Source organism: Mastigoproctus giganteus, chromosome 5, assembly GCF_048544385.1.
Source record: "Mastigoproctus giganteus isolate SK-2022 chromosome 5, ASM4854438v1, whole genome shotgun sequence".
NCBI classification, from domain to species: domain Eukaryota; kingdom Metazoa; phylum Arthropoda; class Arachnida; order Uropygi; family Thelyphonidae; genus Mastigoproctus; species Mastigoproctus giganteus.
In genome coordinates, this window is record NC_143579.1 from 95,871,201 (window position 1) to 95,885,365 (window position 14,165).

Sequence of the window (14,165 nt, forward strand, 5' to 3'; positions counted from 1 at the left end):
TGCACAGGACACAAAAATTATCAGCTAACACAAAAGCTTATATTAAATATAAATTAGTCTGCAATCAATTCATAAAAGCAGATCAGCAAGCTAAGGAAGATTATGAGAAGTCTCTTGCAAAGAATGAAAAGAAAAACAGCAAAGACTTCTTTACTTATGCAAACACTGGAAGGTAGAGGACGAAACACATTCGTCCACTATATATGAACGATTTAACCATTGATGATCTTGCTCAAGGTTGCTGACAAACAGACTAGATTCACACAAGGATTTTTTTAGGTATGCAAATTCCAGAAGTGTTTCAAATTCTAACAGGGAGCTAAATGACTTTGTGATAACTAATAACAAAGAGGAGGAGAAATTGTTGAAGCTAAAGGTAAATAAGGTACCTAGGTTGGACCGGATCTATCCAATTATATTAAGGGATGCAGCAAAAAAGGTAAGCAAGCCTTTACCCATAATTATCACAGCATCTTGGATTCAGGGGAAGTCCCTACAGATTGGACACACATAAAATGTCCCCAATTCACAAAGGCTGACATGAATAATTACAAACCAATTAGTTTGTACTCCTGTTCTAGGGAAAATAATGGAATCACTCATTAGAGAAGTAATGCAGGACCAACCAGACAAGAATGAAGTTATACTGCAACCAAAGCATGGATTTATCAAGGGACAATCTTGTTTGACTGTTATCTGAGTAAATACTATGATGCAGTAACAAAAGATCTCTATGCAAAAAATAATTTTATATCATATATATTATATACTTAAAGTTCAGAAAAGCTTTTGACACAGTTCCACATGAAAATCTGTTTTACAAATTGGAGCAGAGTAACGTTAGGAGCAAATTAATGCTATGGATAAAGGAATGGTCAAGCAGAGAAGACAAAGAGTGGACCAACAAGAATAAGTGATTATCTCAATCACTTATTCTTGTGATTGAGATAATCACTTATTCTTGTGATTGAGATAATCACTTATTCTTGTGATTGAGATAATAATTTAAGGTATCAATGTATAAGGTAATGGTCAGGCCACATCTTGAGTATTATTAGCATTAATAATACTCAAGATGTGGCCTGACCAAGGCCACATCTTGAGTATTTTATCTCATTTTAAGAAATAATGTGGCTGTTGGAACAAGTACAGCGAGGAGCATTAAGATTAGTGAGGGAAACAGGAAGGTGCTCTTACCAAGAAAGACTGCAATTTGCAACATCTGAAGACCTAGGCACCTGTGAGGTGTTTAAAGTTTTAATGGATTGAGTCAGCTCAGTGCTGATGGCATCATCCCCTTACTCAGACTACATATAAGGGGGCATAAACTTTAACAGGAGGGTTGGTTGCAGGGCAAATGTGCATAAATTTGCCAGTGGGTACTTTATTGCTAGAACAATCTTCCATCTAGTGTTGTGCACGAGGATAGTTTTAATAAATTCAAGGAAGCACTAAGAATATTATTAGATGAATAGACAGGTGATTGGGGAATGTTCAGTTTCCCTCCGACCCCACCCTCTGGCATATGCTGTACAAGCTTGCTTTCTTGCAACATTTGCTAACTTGCAATTCAAATATTCATTGTAAAGGATACACTGTTTGTCACAAAAATCTTGCTACTTCAAATGATTATTACTCATCCATATAATCAAGCATATAATTTGCCATACAATCTATTTCCATATTTAATAATATTAAATAAGGATTACTCACGTGCAAGCGTATAATCCATGTCAAATCCAAAAAACTTTATCTTTTCCAAGTGAAGACTGCGATTAACGAAAACTCTGAAAAAGGAAAGTTTTAAATACATGGGCAAGAAATGCCACTTTTACATAAAATTTATTTTTGATCTGGTGATAAAAAATAAATTTTGGAAATAAAATGATAAATAAAATGATTTGAAAATAAAATCCTTTCTACCTTAATATAATATGGAAAAACCGCCTCAATATGTCAAGGGAAAACTAACATCTGCATTATAAGCAAAGCACGTTACAGTCAAAAATAATATTTTTACAGGTTTTTTCAATTTTTTAACACGAATACCTGATGACTAAAAATGAACTATTAAGCGAGTATATTTTTACATAAGCAAAAATAAATGAGAAACCAATAATATATATATATATATATATTATTGGTTTCTCATTTATTTTTGCTTATATATATATATATATAAGCAAAAAAAAAAAAAAAAAAAATATATATATATATATATATATATATATATACATATATATATATTTTTTTTTTTTTTTTAAATTGGTATTTTCAAGGTTACTCAACTCCCAAATTGCAACAAGGCTCACTATTAATATCATAATTAATAAAACACTAGGAAAACTAAAAAGTAATTTTTTATAATTAAAACAAAAAAAAAATACCTCACATACATTATGTGAGATATTTGCACCATTTAGGACACAAGTGATGAAGGGTAAACCTTTGTTTATTGTTTGTTATTTGGTTTTTAGGACCATTAGCAACTAAGGCCATAATGCTCCGGGATGTGTGGTGGTCATTCCCTGACCTTTTTGCATCCTTATTTGGTGGTCACGGGCTTGAACCCCAGTCTAATCAAGAAGTGTGTGCTCCGCACTGCTGCTCCTGCCCACCTGGCTACGGAGGAGCCAGGTAAACCTTTGCTGCTAGCATAGGTCAAAGGTGCCACTTTTTAAAATCTGGAAATAAAATCAAATCCTCCCACATACCTCTCCTCAAAAATATTTTCTAAATGATTTTACTGCATTTTCTGTTTGCATTTCAATATACTATACAGTAAATTACAAGAAATCAGTTGTTTATTTCACATTTACCAGATGCGATGAGCAATACTTTATTTTTTGTGGTCCACTACTTCTCATGTTGCATCTGTGAGACACCAGTAAGAGTTGTCTCGCGAGTTTTGGTTTCTCTTTCGCCATACAGTAATCAGAAACTTTTTTCTTTTTTAAAGAAAACAGACAGAATTAAGAATGAAATTTCAAAGTGCTCCACTTTTTCTTGTTTTTTTCCACTCTAAAAATTGATTCATGACTACCCCAAGAATACCCCCCCCCAATTGTCTGCTATTTTTGAATGTTATGGTCACAAAGTTGATTACAATTACATCTCTCTGGCTGCAGGAAGGGGGGGGTGAATTTTTAGAGAAGAGAACTTGTTGGAACTCAGCACATTCTGAATAACTTATGTATGATGTGTAGTGTAAACTTGCATATTTCAAATGAAGTAACAGAATTTGAATGAACCAAATGAATTTGAAAAAAGTTGTAAAATATGAATGAAAATTGGCATTTGAATAAAGTAATCTAATTTGAAAGGCGAATGGCATTTGAGCACAGTAGTCAAATTTGAATGAACAAAATGGAATTTGAATGAACTATTCAAATCTGGATTTGAATGCCAGCTGAATTCGAATGACGAGCATCAGTCAGATTCTCCCATTATGGCAACCTGACTGATGATCAGTGTTCAAATTCTACAGTTCATTCAAATTTCCATCCCACTGAAAGAAAACCAGCTTTCAGCAAAGAACACTGTCATTGAGATATAAGGCATTCCTGATTAGTTCCTCTTTAGTCAGAACGTGAACAGGGTAGTCTTACTCTGTAAGCATTACTTTTCTTAAAGTTTTCTCATTTAGAATTTCATATTTATAAAAATAAAATGTAAATAGTTGGTGTTTAGAGGAAGACTGATTATTTGAAGAAATTCTTTGGTAATATTTCCGAGCAAGATTTTATCTCGGAAAATCAGAATAACAAAGTGGATATCGGATTTGCCAAGAACTAGCACCCAAATTTTGTCACACAATATAATCACCCACTTGATAGGTGTTAAGGGCTCAGCAAAATGCAGTATTAGTAGTAGCAAATGATGCAAGAAAGCAAACTTATAAAGCATCAGCCAAAAAAAAAAAAAAAAACCTACACACTTACTCATCCATACCATCCAAGAATTTGTCTAGTTCATCCTTGAATTTATTCAATCCATCAACTTCCACAACAACAAGCACATAAAAGCTAAGGCAGTGCATCCAGTTGACATGGGTGAACAGAGCAATGTTAGGTCAGTTTGGTGTGACATAAGTACTGGAAAAGGAAAAATGAGAGTAGTGTGTTACAAGCGAAATGACTCTGATGAGTACAATGAACAATTGTACAGAGAAACAGGGCAGGTCAGTAAATAAGAATGTCATATAATGGGGGATTTTAACTTTACAGATATTTATAGGAATTTGTAGATTGATCACTCACACACTAGCAAGACTTTTGTTGATTTACTGAATTATTTTCTACAGCAGAACGTTAGAGAGGCAATAAGAGAGAGAGACAGTAATACTCTATCCGATTATCAGCAGTGATTATTCATGCATTAAGAACCTGCAGATAAAAAAACCAATAGATGACAGTGATCACAATGCACTGATATAAGGGATTTCCGTAAAGATGTAACTACCACGGGGTAAAGGGAAGTGTTTTTGCTTTCATAAAGGCAACTACAGTCATCTCAGACAGTTTTTAAATTCTATAGAGGGGACCAACTGATGATGTCACCAACAGCAAATTCTAAATGGGAAGAATTCAAGGAAATAATCATAGAAACTACTAGGGCTTGTCATAATAACTAAGAAATGCCTTTCAAGGCTTGGACCTAAATATTTGTCAGATGAAATAATTGACCAATGCAGAGAAGGAAAATGAATGGGATGCATATAAATTATCAAGTAATACAGAAGGCTATGGTAGATATAAACTGGTTTGCAATCAAGTCACAAAGAATGTTAGGCAAGCAAAAGCAATGAGAAATCTTTGGCAAAAGGAGCAAAGAAAAATAGCAGACTTCTGTTCTTAAGTAAACACTAGAAGGGGATGAATCACATATGTCCACTTGATATCAATGTTTCAACTGTTCATGATCCTGCTCACGTTGCTGATAACTTGAATAAGTATTTTTGCATCTACATTCACACATGAGGAACTCTTAAAGGGAGTGGATGCCAGAAGTTTATCAAACTCTACTAAGGAGTTCAAGGATTTCGTAATAACTGAGAAGAAAGTGGAAGAAAAATTGCTGAAGTTAAATTAAGAAAGTACCCTGGGGTAGATGGCACCTATACATTATATTAAGGAGGTAATTATGGGAACATATTTGGATTCAGGGAAAGTCCAATGGACTGGAAGTGGGCATAAACTGCAGCCATTATCAATCCACTGCAGGATGGAAGCCTCCTCACAATTCATTAAGGGAAATGGACCATAATTTTCTACACTGGTCCAATGAGAGTTGGCAGATCGAATGTATTTAGCAGTCAGGGGCCACAGAGGCAGAGATGAGCATATACAGGATGGAAGCCTCCTCAATGATTCATGTTGAGGGAAATGGACCATAATCTGCCATGCTAGTCCAGTGCTGGTTGGCAGATCAACCATACTTAGAAATGGGCATATGAATCCTTAATTCACAAATGGGGTTCTAAGGGTGACACAAGTAATTACAGACCTTTTAGTTTAACTTCTATTCCAGGGAAATAATGAACTCATTGGTTAAATAAGTATTGCAGGGCCACCTAGACCTAAGGGGTTTGTCAAAGGCTTTGAATGAATCAAGCAGGCTCAATGCTGATGGAGTTCCTCTTGCTCAAACTACAGACACAATGTGGCATAAATTCAAACTGAGGAAGGATGATTGCAGAATAGATGGGCAGGAGTTTGCCTTTAGCCACCGGATGGTTGATTGCTGGACATCAAACTTCCATCTGATATTGTAGAAGTAGATAGCTAAAGGGAATGGAGAGGCGAAATGAGAAGGGTTTCCCCCCCGCCTTTTGGGTGATACTGTATAAGCTTGCTTTCTTGCATCATTTGCCTCTACTAATTAATAAATACTAATATAAATAAAAACTAATACTAAAAAATGGAAGTTCCAATTATCAACCACCCAGTGGCTGCAGGCAAACTTCCACACATCTACCCTGTAGCTATCCTTCCTCAATTTGAATTTATGCCTCTTTATGTATGTGTGTGTGTGTAATCTCAAAAAGAGGAAGAATGCCATCAACATTTAGCTTACTCAAAACATTCAAAGTCTTAAACACCTCAATCAGATCTCCCTGTAGGTGCTTCCTTTCTAAAATTTGCAGTAGCAGAATTTCCAGAATTTACAGGTGCTTCCTTTCCAGAACTGGAAACTTTCTTGGTAAGAGCACCCTTTTATTCCCTTCCCTTGACTGTCCTTATCTGCACCCATTCAAGCAGATCTATATCCTTCCTAAAGAAGTCCTCCACAAGTACTCAAGTAGTGACCTGACCATGGCCTTATACAAAGGGATAATTGCCTCTTTAACCCTGCTAGCAAAGTTTCTGTATATCCTTGACAAAACCCCCTTGAGCTGTCCTGGCAGTGTGTCTGCACTGCTCAGAGAATTTCATGTCTGATTGCACAATTACCCACAAGCTTTTTCATTCTCCACTACTGAGTGTAGTACCACACAGCTGATAAGTTACTCTGAGATTAGCATTAGTAAAGGCATATGAGATGCAAGAAAGCAAGCTTATGCAGCATCAGCCAAAAAAAAAAAAAACGCTCCCATTTCACCCCTCCGTTCGTTCCAAACACCTGTCCAGCTCAGCCTTAAATTTATTTAGGCTATCAAATTCCACAAAAAAGGATGGAAGCCTGTTCCAGAAATCAACTACCCGCTGCCAAAAGGCAAATTTCTGCACATTTATCCTACACCTGTCTTTCCTCAATTTGAATTTATGCCCTCTCAGGTGATTATTCTGAGCAAGAGGAAAAATCCAATCAGCATTGAGCATGCTCAAACCATTCAAGGCTTTATACACCTCAATCAGATCACCTCGGAGGTGCCAAGTCTCCAGACAGGGTAATTCACGAAACTTTAAGCCTTTTCGTAAGAGCAACCCTTTGTTCCTTTTACTAATCTTGCTGCCCTTCTCTGTACTCGTTCCAACAGCTCTACATCCTTCTTAAAATGAGGCCTCCAGACCTGTATACAGTACTCAAGATGTGGCCTGACCATCACCTTATACAAGGGGATAATCACCTCCTTATCCCTGCTACAAAAATTCCTGTATATCATTGAATGAGCTACTCTTGCAGACCGTCTGCACTGCTCAGAAAACTTCATATCTGCCTGCACAATTACCCCCAGGTCCTTTTCGTTCTCTACCACTGTCAGTGTAGTATCCCAAAGTTCATACGTTACTCTGGGGTTACTGCTTCCCATATGTAGTACTTTACATTTGTCAATGTTAAACTTCATTTGCCACGTCTCAGCTCAACTTTTATAGATCCTGTTGCAGCAGCGTACTGTCATTAGTGTCATTAACAACCCTGCGAACCTTCGTATCGTCTGCAAACTTGGACATTAAGTTTGATGTACCATCATCAATATCATATATAAATACAGAAAACAACAATGGACCCAACACTGAACCCTGAGGGACTCCACTAATAACATTAGTCCCCGATGAGCAGTGTCCACTGATTACCACTCTGTCTTCTTCCAATCAACCATCCCTTTATCCATAGCAGAAATTTGCCTCCAGTGCCACACTGTTCCAATTTGTTCAGCAGTCTTCCATGTGCAACAGTATCAAAAGCCTTTCTAAGATCCAAATATATAATATCAAAGTCATTCCCTGCATCCAGTTCCTTTGTGACCACATCATAGTATCCAATCAAATTGGTCAGGCAAGACTTTCCCTTAACAAAACCATGCTGTGTCCGAACTATAACTGAAGTCTTGTCTAGATGATCCTGCAGTGCTTCTTTAACCAGTGTCTTCATTAATTTTCCTGGAACAGAAGTTAAACTAACATGTCTATAATTACTTGTGTCGCCCTTTGATTCTCCTTTGTGAATATGGGTCACATTTGCACATCTCCAGTCCATGGCCTGAGTCCAAAGAAGCTCTCATAATTTTGGCTAAGGGTTTGCTTACTTCCTTTGCTGCCTCCTTTAATATAACTGGATGGATCCCATCCACCCTGGGTGCCTTTTTTATGTTTATCTTCAACAATTTCTCCTCCACTTTCCTCTCAGTTATTACAAAATCATCTAGCTCACAGCCAGAGTTTAATTCACCTCTAGCATTCCCCTCCCTGAATAACTCCTCATGTGTGAATATAGTTTGTTAGCCACATGAGCAGGATCATCAACAGTTGAACCACTGATATCAAGTGGACCAATCTGATTCATCCCCTTCTTTCTAGAGTTTACATAGGTAAAGAACTCTTTGCTGTTTTTCTTTGCATCCTTTGCCAAAGATTTCTCATAATCTGCCTTCGCCTGCCTAACCACCTTTGTAACTTGGTTACAGATCAAGTTGTATCTATCATAGGCTTCTGTGTCACGTGTTAATTTGTATATATATCCCATGCATTTTTCTTCTCTGCCATATGTCTCATTAGTTCATCTGACATCCATTTAGGCCTAAACCTTGAACAATATTTCTTAGTTGATATGTAAACCCTAGTAGCTTCCAAGATCAATTCTTTGAATGCTTCCCAATTTGAATTTGCTGTTGGTAACATCATCAGTATAGAATTTAAATACAGTCTCAGACCACCATAGTCACCTTTACGAAGGCAAAAACCCTTCCCTTTACCCCTAATGGTAGTTACCTCTTTGAGTAAATCCCACTACAGCACACTGTGATCACTGCCACCTAGTGGTTCCTTTATCTGCAGATTCGTAATGCATGAAGAATCACTACCGATAATCAGATCAAGAGTATTACTCCCTCTAGTTGCCTCCCGAACATGCTGAAGTAGAAAACAATCATCCAATAAATCCACAAAAGCCTTGCTAGTGTGTGAGTGACCAAACCACAAATTCCAGTCAATATCTGGGAAATTAAAATCTCCCATTATAAGACTCTGATTTACTGGCCCGCTCTATTTTCCTGTACAGTTTCTTATTATACTCATCAGAGTCATTAGGCCTATAGCACACTCCTACTCTCAATTTTGATCTCCCAATGCTTATGTCACATCAAACTGACTTGACACTGCACTGTCCAGCGATGTCGACGCTTCACTTCCATGGATTTTGTGTGTTTCTTAACTAATAGCATAACTCCTCCTCCCTTCCTATTCTGTCTTCCTGTTTGCATTGTATTTCCCAAATTCCAGTTCTGCATTCCTTATATCTGTGTGACACCACATGTCTGATATCCCAACAATATCTGCCTTTGATGTTTTGGGCAATACTTCAAATACATCAAATTTATTTACCAAACTCCTAGCACTGGTGTATATACAAGTATACATGCACCTGCAATATCTTGCATTTGTCAATATTAAACTTCAACTGTCATTTCTCATTCCATTAACCCAATTTTCCTATATCTTGTTGCCGTAGCTCACCCCGATGATTGTCATTAACCAACTTGCCAACCACTGTATCATCTGCAAACTAACACTGATATTCCTTCATCAACCTCATTAATAAATATTGAAAACAACAATAAACTCAGCACTAAACCCTTGGGAACTGCACTAAATCATTAGCATTAGCAGAGGCATATGCTGCAATAAAGCAAGCTTATATGGCATCAGCCAAAAAAACCCTTCCCGTTTCACCCATCCATTCACTCCAAAAGTTTGTCTTGTTGGGCTTTGAATTTATTTAAGCTGTTAACTTCCACAAAAGCAGATGGAAGTTTTTCCAGCAATCACCCACCCGCTGGTTGAAGGCAAATTTCCGCACATCTATTCTACAACAGTCTTTCCTCAATTTGAATTTATGACTCCCTCAGGTGCAGAATCTGAGAAAGAGGAGGATCCTATCAGCACTGAGCTTCCTCAAGCCATTCAAGGCCTTATACACCACAACCAGATCATCTCGCAGATGCCTAGTCTCTAGACTGCAATTTTCAGAATTTAAGTCTTTCTTGGTAACAGCAATCTTATGTTCCACTCACTAATCTCATTGCCCTTCTCGGTACTCTTCCAGCAGCTCTACATCTTTCCTAAAATGGAGCCTCCAAACCTGTATGCAATACTCACGGTGTGGCCCAACCATTGCCTTATACAACTGGATAATCACCTCCTTATCCCTGATAGCAAAATTCCTATATATCATTGACAAGACCCCATGAGCTATTCTTGCAATCTGTTTGCACTGCTCAGAAAATTTCATATCTGACTGCACAATTCAGTCCAAGGCCTTTTTCACTCTCAACTTCCCTGAGTATAGTACCACAGAGTTGGTATGTTAATCTGGGGTTACTGCTATCCATAAGCAACACTTTGAATTTTCAATGGTAAACTTCATTTGCCATCCCTCAGCATATCTGCTCAACATTTCCAGATTCTGTTACAGTAGCATACCATCCTTACTGTCATTAACAATTGTATCATCTGCAAACTTGGACATTAAGCCTGATATACCTTCATTAATATCATTGATAAATACAGAAAATTAGTCCATGAAGAGCAGTGCCCCTTGAGAACCTCTCTGTATTCTCCCACTCATCCATAGCAGTAACTTGCCCTTTTAATGGCAAGTTACTACTGCAGTTTGTACAGCAGTTTTTTTTTATGTGCAACAGTATCAAAAGCCTTCCTGAAATTTAAGTATATGATGTCGAATTATTTTTTTGCATCCAGTTCCTTGGTTATTAGTATCCAATCAGATTGGTCAGACAAGACTGCCCCTTAACAAATCCATGCTGTGACTGCAGTATAATTGCATTTCTGTCTAGCTGGTCCTACATTACTTTTTTAACCAGTGACTCCATTATTTTCTTGGGAACAGACATTAAGTTAACAAGTCTAATTAACTTAATGCCCCTTTGTGAATTGGGCATACAATTTGAACACCTCCAGTTCATAGAGACCACCCCTGAATTCAACGATGTCCTCATAATTATCGCTAAAGGTTTGGTTTCTTCCTTTGCTGTCTTACTTTTTTTTTATGCTTACTTTCAACGATTTCTCTTCCACTTTCCTTTCAGTTATCACAAAATCATTTAGCTCTCCATTACAGTTTGAAAATTTCCCTGACAATTAGTCACCGAGTATGACTACCTCCTGCAGGACCAATGCATTCTAGCTTATGAATTGCTGCTGTGTTGCCTGATGCACAAGTGTGACCTCTGGTAGTGAGTTGGGCAGCTGAGAGCTTGATGGGCCCCCATTTTTATTCCTTCGATGGACTCCACCCTATTATTCAACTCTCATAAACACAGAGGGGTGTCACCAGTGGGTTTTAAATTATTTCTGGTGGAGTGCATTTATTTCTTGAGAAACTAGACTGGGAGTGGAATCTGATTCCTTCTACATTCTGGAGATGTGTTTTTTAAATTTTCATTGTGTAACTGCTTAATAAAATGCCCTCAAACATTGCCAAGGTAACACCATAGAGATATAAAAAACAGATAACAGGAGTGTTTTAGAATGTTGGAGTAATTTTTTACCAATGATATTCTAAAAATGATTGCTGACTGCACAAATGAGTATCTTTCCTATATATGATAAATTTAGCCATTCAAGATATGTCTGAAATATTTGTTGAAAAAAAGACAAAAACTGTACACTACTGGTGGTATATTACCACCACTAGTCATATACCACCAATGGTATATTACTGGTAAGAAGTTAAAACAATTCAGGAAAAGATGTAGTTTCGAACAATGCATCCCTAGCAAACCAGAAAACGACAGAATAAAAATGTATGCACTGGTAGATTCTATGGCAATTATGCAGGGAGGCAACTAGATGGCCCTTTTCAAATCAATAACAATCCAAGAGATGTAGTAAAAAGGCTGTGCAAAACCATAACTGGTTTGGAATGCAATATAATCGCAGTCAACCGTTTGACTGTAAATGCTACTGACTTAGTACAGCATTACACTCTCTCGTACACAGGTGGAATGAGAAAAAAAATAAGAAACAGATCTCAACAGGTTTACTCTCCAGAAAGAGTAGGAATGAATATTCAAGTTCCTGGCTTTTCAAAATGATGCACCTCGGTTTCTTATGTACCAAAACATAGAACTTTTTCTTCTTGGAATTATGCACCAAGGTCAACAAAATCACAAGCATTCTATGAACACCAGAAATGATTATGTTCTGCTACTGTGTCATGGTATCCAATTTCTTTTGTCACCATGTCATAGTATCCAATCAGACTGGTCAGACAAGTTAATTCCTTAACAAATCCATGCTGTGACTGCAGTATAACTGCATTCTTGTTCAGATGGATAATGTAGTCACATTATCCAGTGACTCCATTATTTTCCCTGGAACAGAAATTAAGCTAACGGGTCTGTAATTACTCATATCACCCTTTGATCCCCCATTGTGAATTGGGGATATATTACACTTCTACAGTCCAGAGTGACCTCCCTCAAACCCAAGGATACTCTCATATACTCCCACACAACAGTTTGGAATCATGTTTCATTTTTATTATTTTTCAAAATTTTTATTAAAATAGGACCAACTTGTTTACCAATTTTTATGAAAATATTTTCTATTATGTATCAAAATCAAAAAACCTGAAATAATATTTAAGAAATTACTAAAACATTCAAGAAAGGTGTAAAATATTCCTGAATGTGATAGAATGTTATAAATGATTCTAGAATATTCTAGAAAGTGGAAGTAGTGTTTCAATATTGTTTCAAGATTGTAGATGATTCTAAAGTGTTGCAATAATATAAACTGAGGAGAAAGATCTGTAATTATAAAATCGAACGTCCATCCTTCAGAAAGTGCATTTAGTGCTTGTTTGTTTATTTGGTTTTTAGGAGCATTAGCAACTAAGGCCATATTGCTCTGGGATATGCGGTGGTCATTCCTTGACCTTTCTGCATCCTCCGTATTTGGTGGTGACAGGCTCGAACCACGGTCTAATCAAGAAGCCTGTGCTACACACTGCTGCTCCTTCCCACCTGGCTACGGAGACACCACATTTAGTGCAACTTGTGTTTTGTAAGTAAATAAGGGTTGATAAAAGAAATGTTATTATAACTTTGTATAAAGAAAGTTATTCATGAGCAGTATTGGCAAAAAAAGGTATTTCCTTTAGAGGAGTACAAACTACCATTCAACAATTCATGGAGACTGGCAATTTAAAGGAGACAAACCACAATCATGACAACCGCTAATAACAATAGAAGCATAAGATAAGACCATAACACTGATTTTAAAAACACATCGAACGATTTACTGCACCTGAAATATGAACCAAGGTCAATAGGAGCAGAAAAATTCCCATGTCTACATTCACTGTAAAACTTTGTCTTAAAAAAGCAGGACTACAGGGTCACATAGTGGTCCAAAAACTTTTATTAAAACCATAAAATCAAAAGAAATGGTTGGCTTGAGCTAAAAGCCATCAACATTATTATTAGCCATATGGTGCAAGGAAGCCTGAGGCTTTTGCTGTACCAGCCAAAAGAAATTTGAGTTACCCTGGGGGAGGGGATAGAGAGAGAGAGATATGGACGGATAAAAAGTGGAAAAATAAATGTATTATGGACTCAACTGCCCACAATATGGACAGATGAATAGATGAATCCAAATTTGGAATTCATGGAACAATTACTTGAATAAAAAAAATGGTGCCACATTGTTTAGAGCCTACAGTCAAGCACAGTGGTCATTTTATCATGATCTGGGGTTACTTCTGTTTTTCTGGAGTGGGTGACATTGTCAAAATTGAAGGTATTTTAAGAAAAGAAGGCTATAAAAACATTCTTGAACATAATGCAACACCCTCTGGACTTGGACTTTGGGGAAAAAATGTTTATATTACAAAAAAAAAAAAAAATGGCCCAAAGCACAGTTCTAAGCCATGTAGGCTTAGAGCTGTGCTTTGGGCCATTGTAGTAGCTTTCTAGTAACTTTCTTTTCTTTTTTTTTTTTTGTAATAACTAGTCTTTCTAGTAACTAAACAACAAGAGAGGGTATTGCAAATTATGGTGGGGTCACCCAAATCACCTGACTTAAAACCAATAGAGCTTTTATGGGATCATCTAGACCAGTGCTTCTCAAACGTTTTTGGATCACTCCCCCCCCCCCTGGTTGGATCACTGCCCCCCCCCCCCCCCCCAAAAAAAAGTCCTCGCCAGGGCTCTTTTTTTTTTAGCCCACCAATATAAAGTGAAGCTAAATAACTGAAATGAA

At 37.1% G+C, this 14,165-nt stretch overlaps 1 protein-coding gene across 5 annotated transcripts in view; it reads right to left on the minus strand.

Moving 5' to 3' along the window:
* Nt5b (5' nucleotidase B) overlaps nucleotides 1-14,165 on the minus strand; it is a 589,792-nt gene that overhangs the window by 434,350 nt on the left and 141,277 nt on the right. For all 5 annotated transcript variants that reach the window (XR_016546972.1, XM_090374117.1, XM_090374115.1 and 2 more), the window contains exon 3: nucleotides 1,714-1,787. Coding sequence is in view for 4 of the 5 variants with exons in the window: in XM_090374117.1 (XP_090230243.1) it covers nucleotides 1,714-1,787 (74 nt within the window). In the remaining variant the exon portion in view is untranslated. The remainder of the gene's footprint in view (nucleotides 1-1,713; nucleotides 1,788-14,165) is intronic.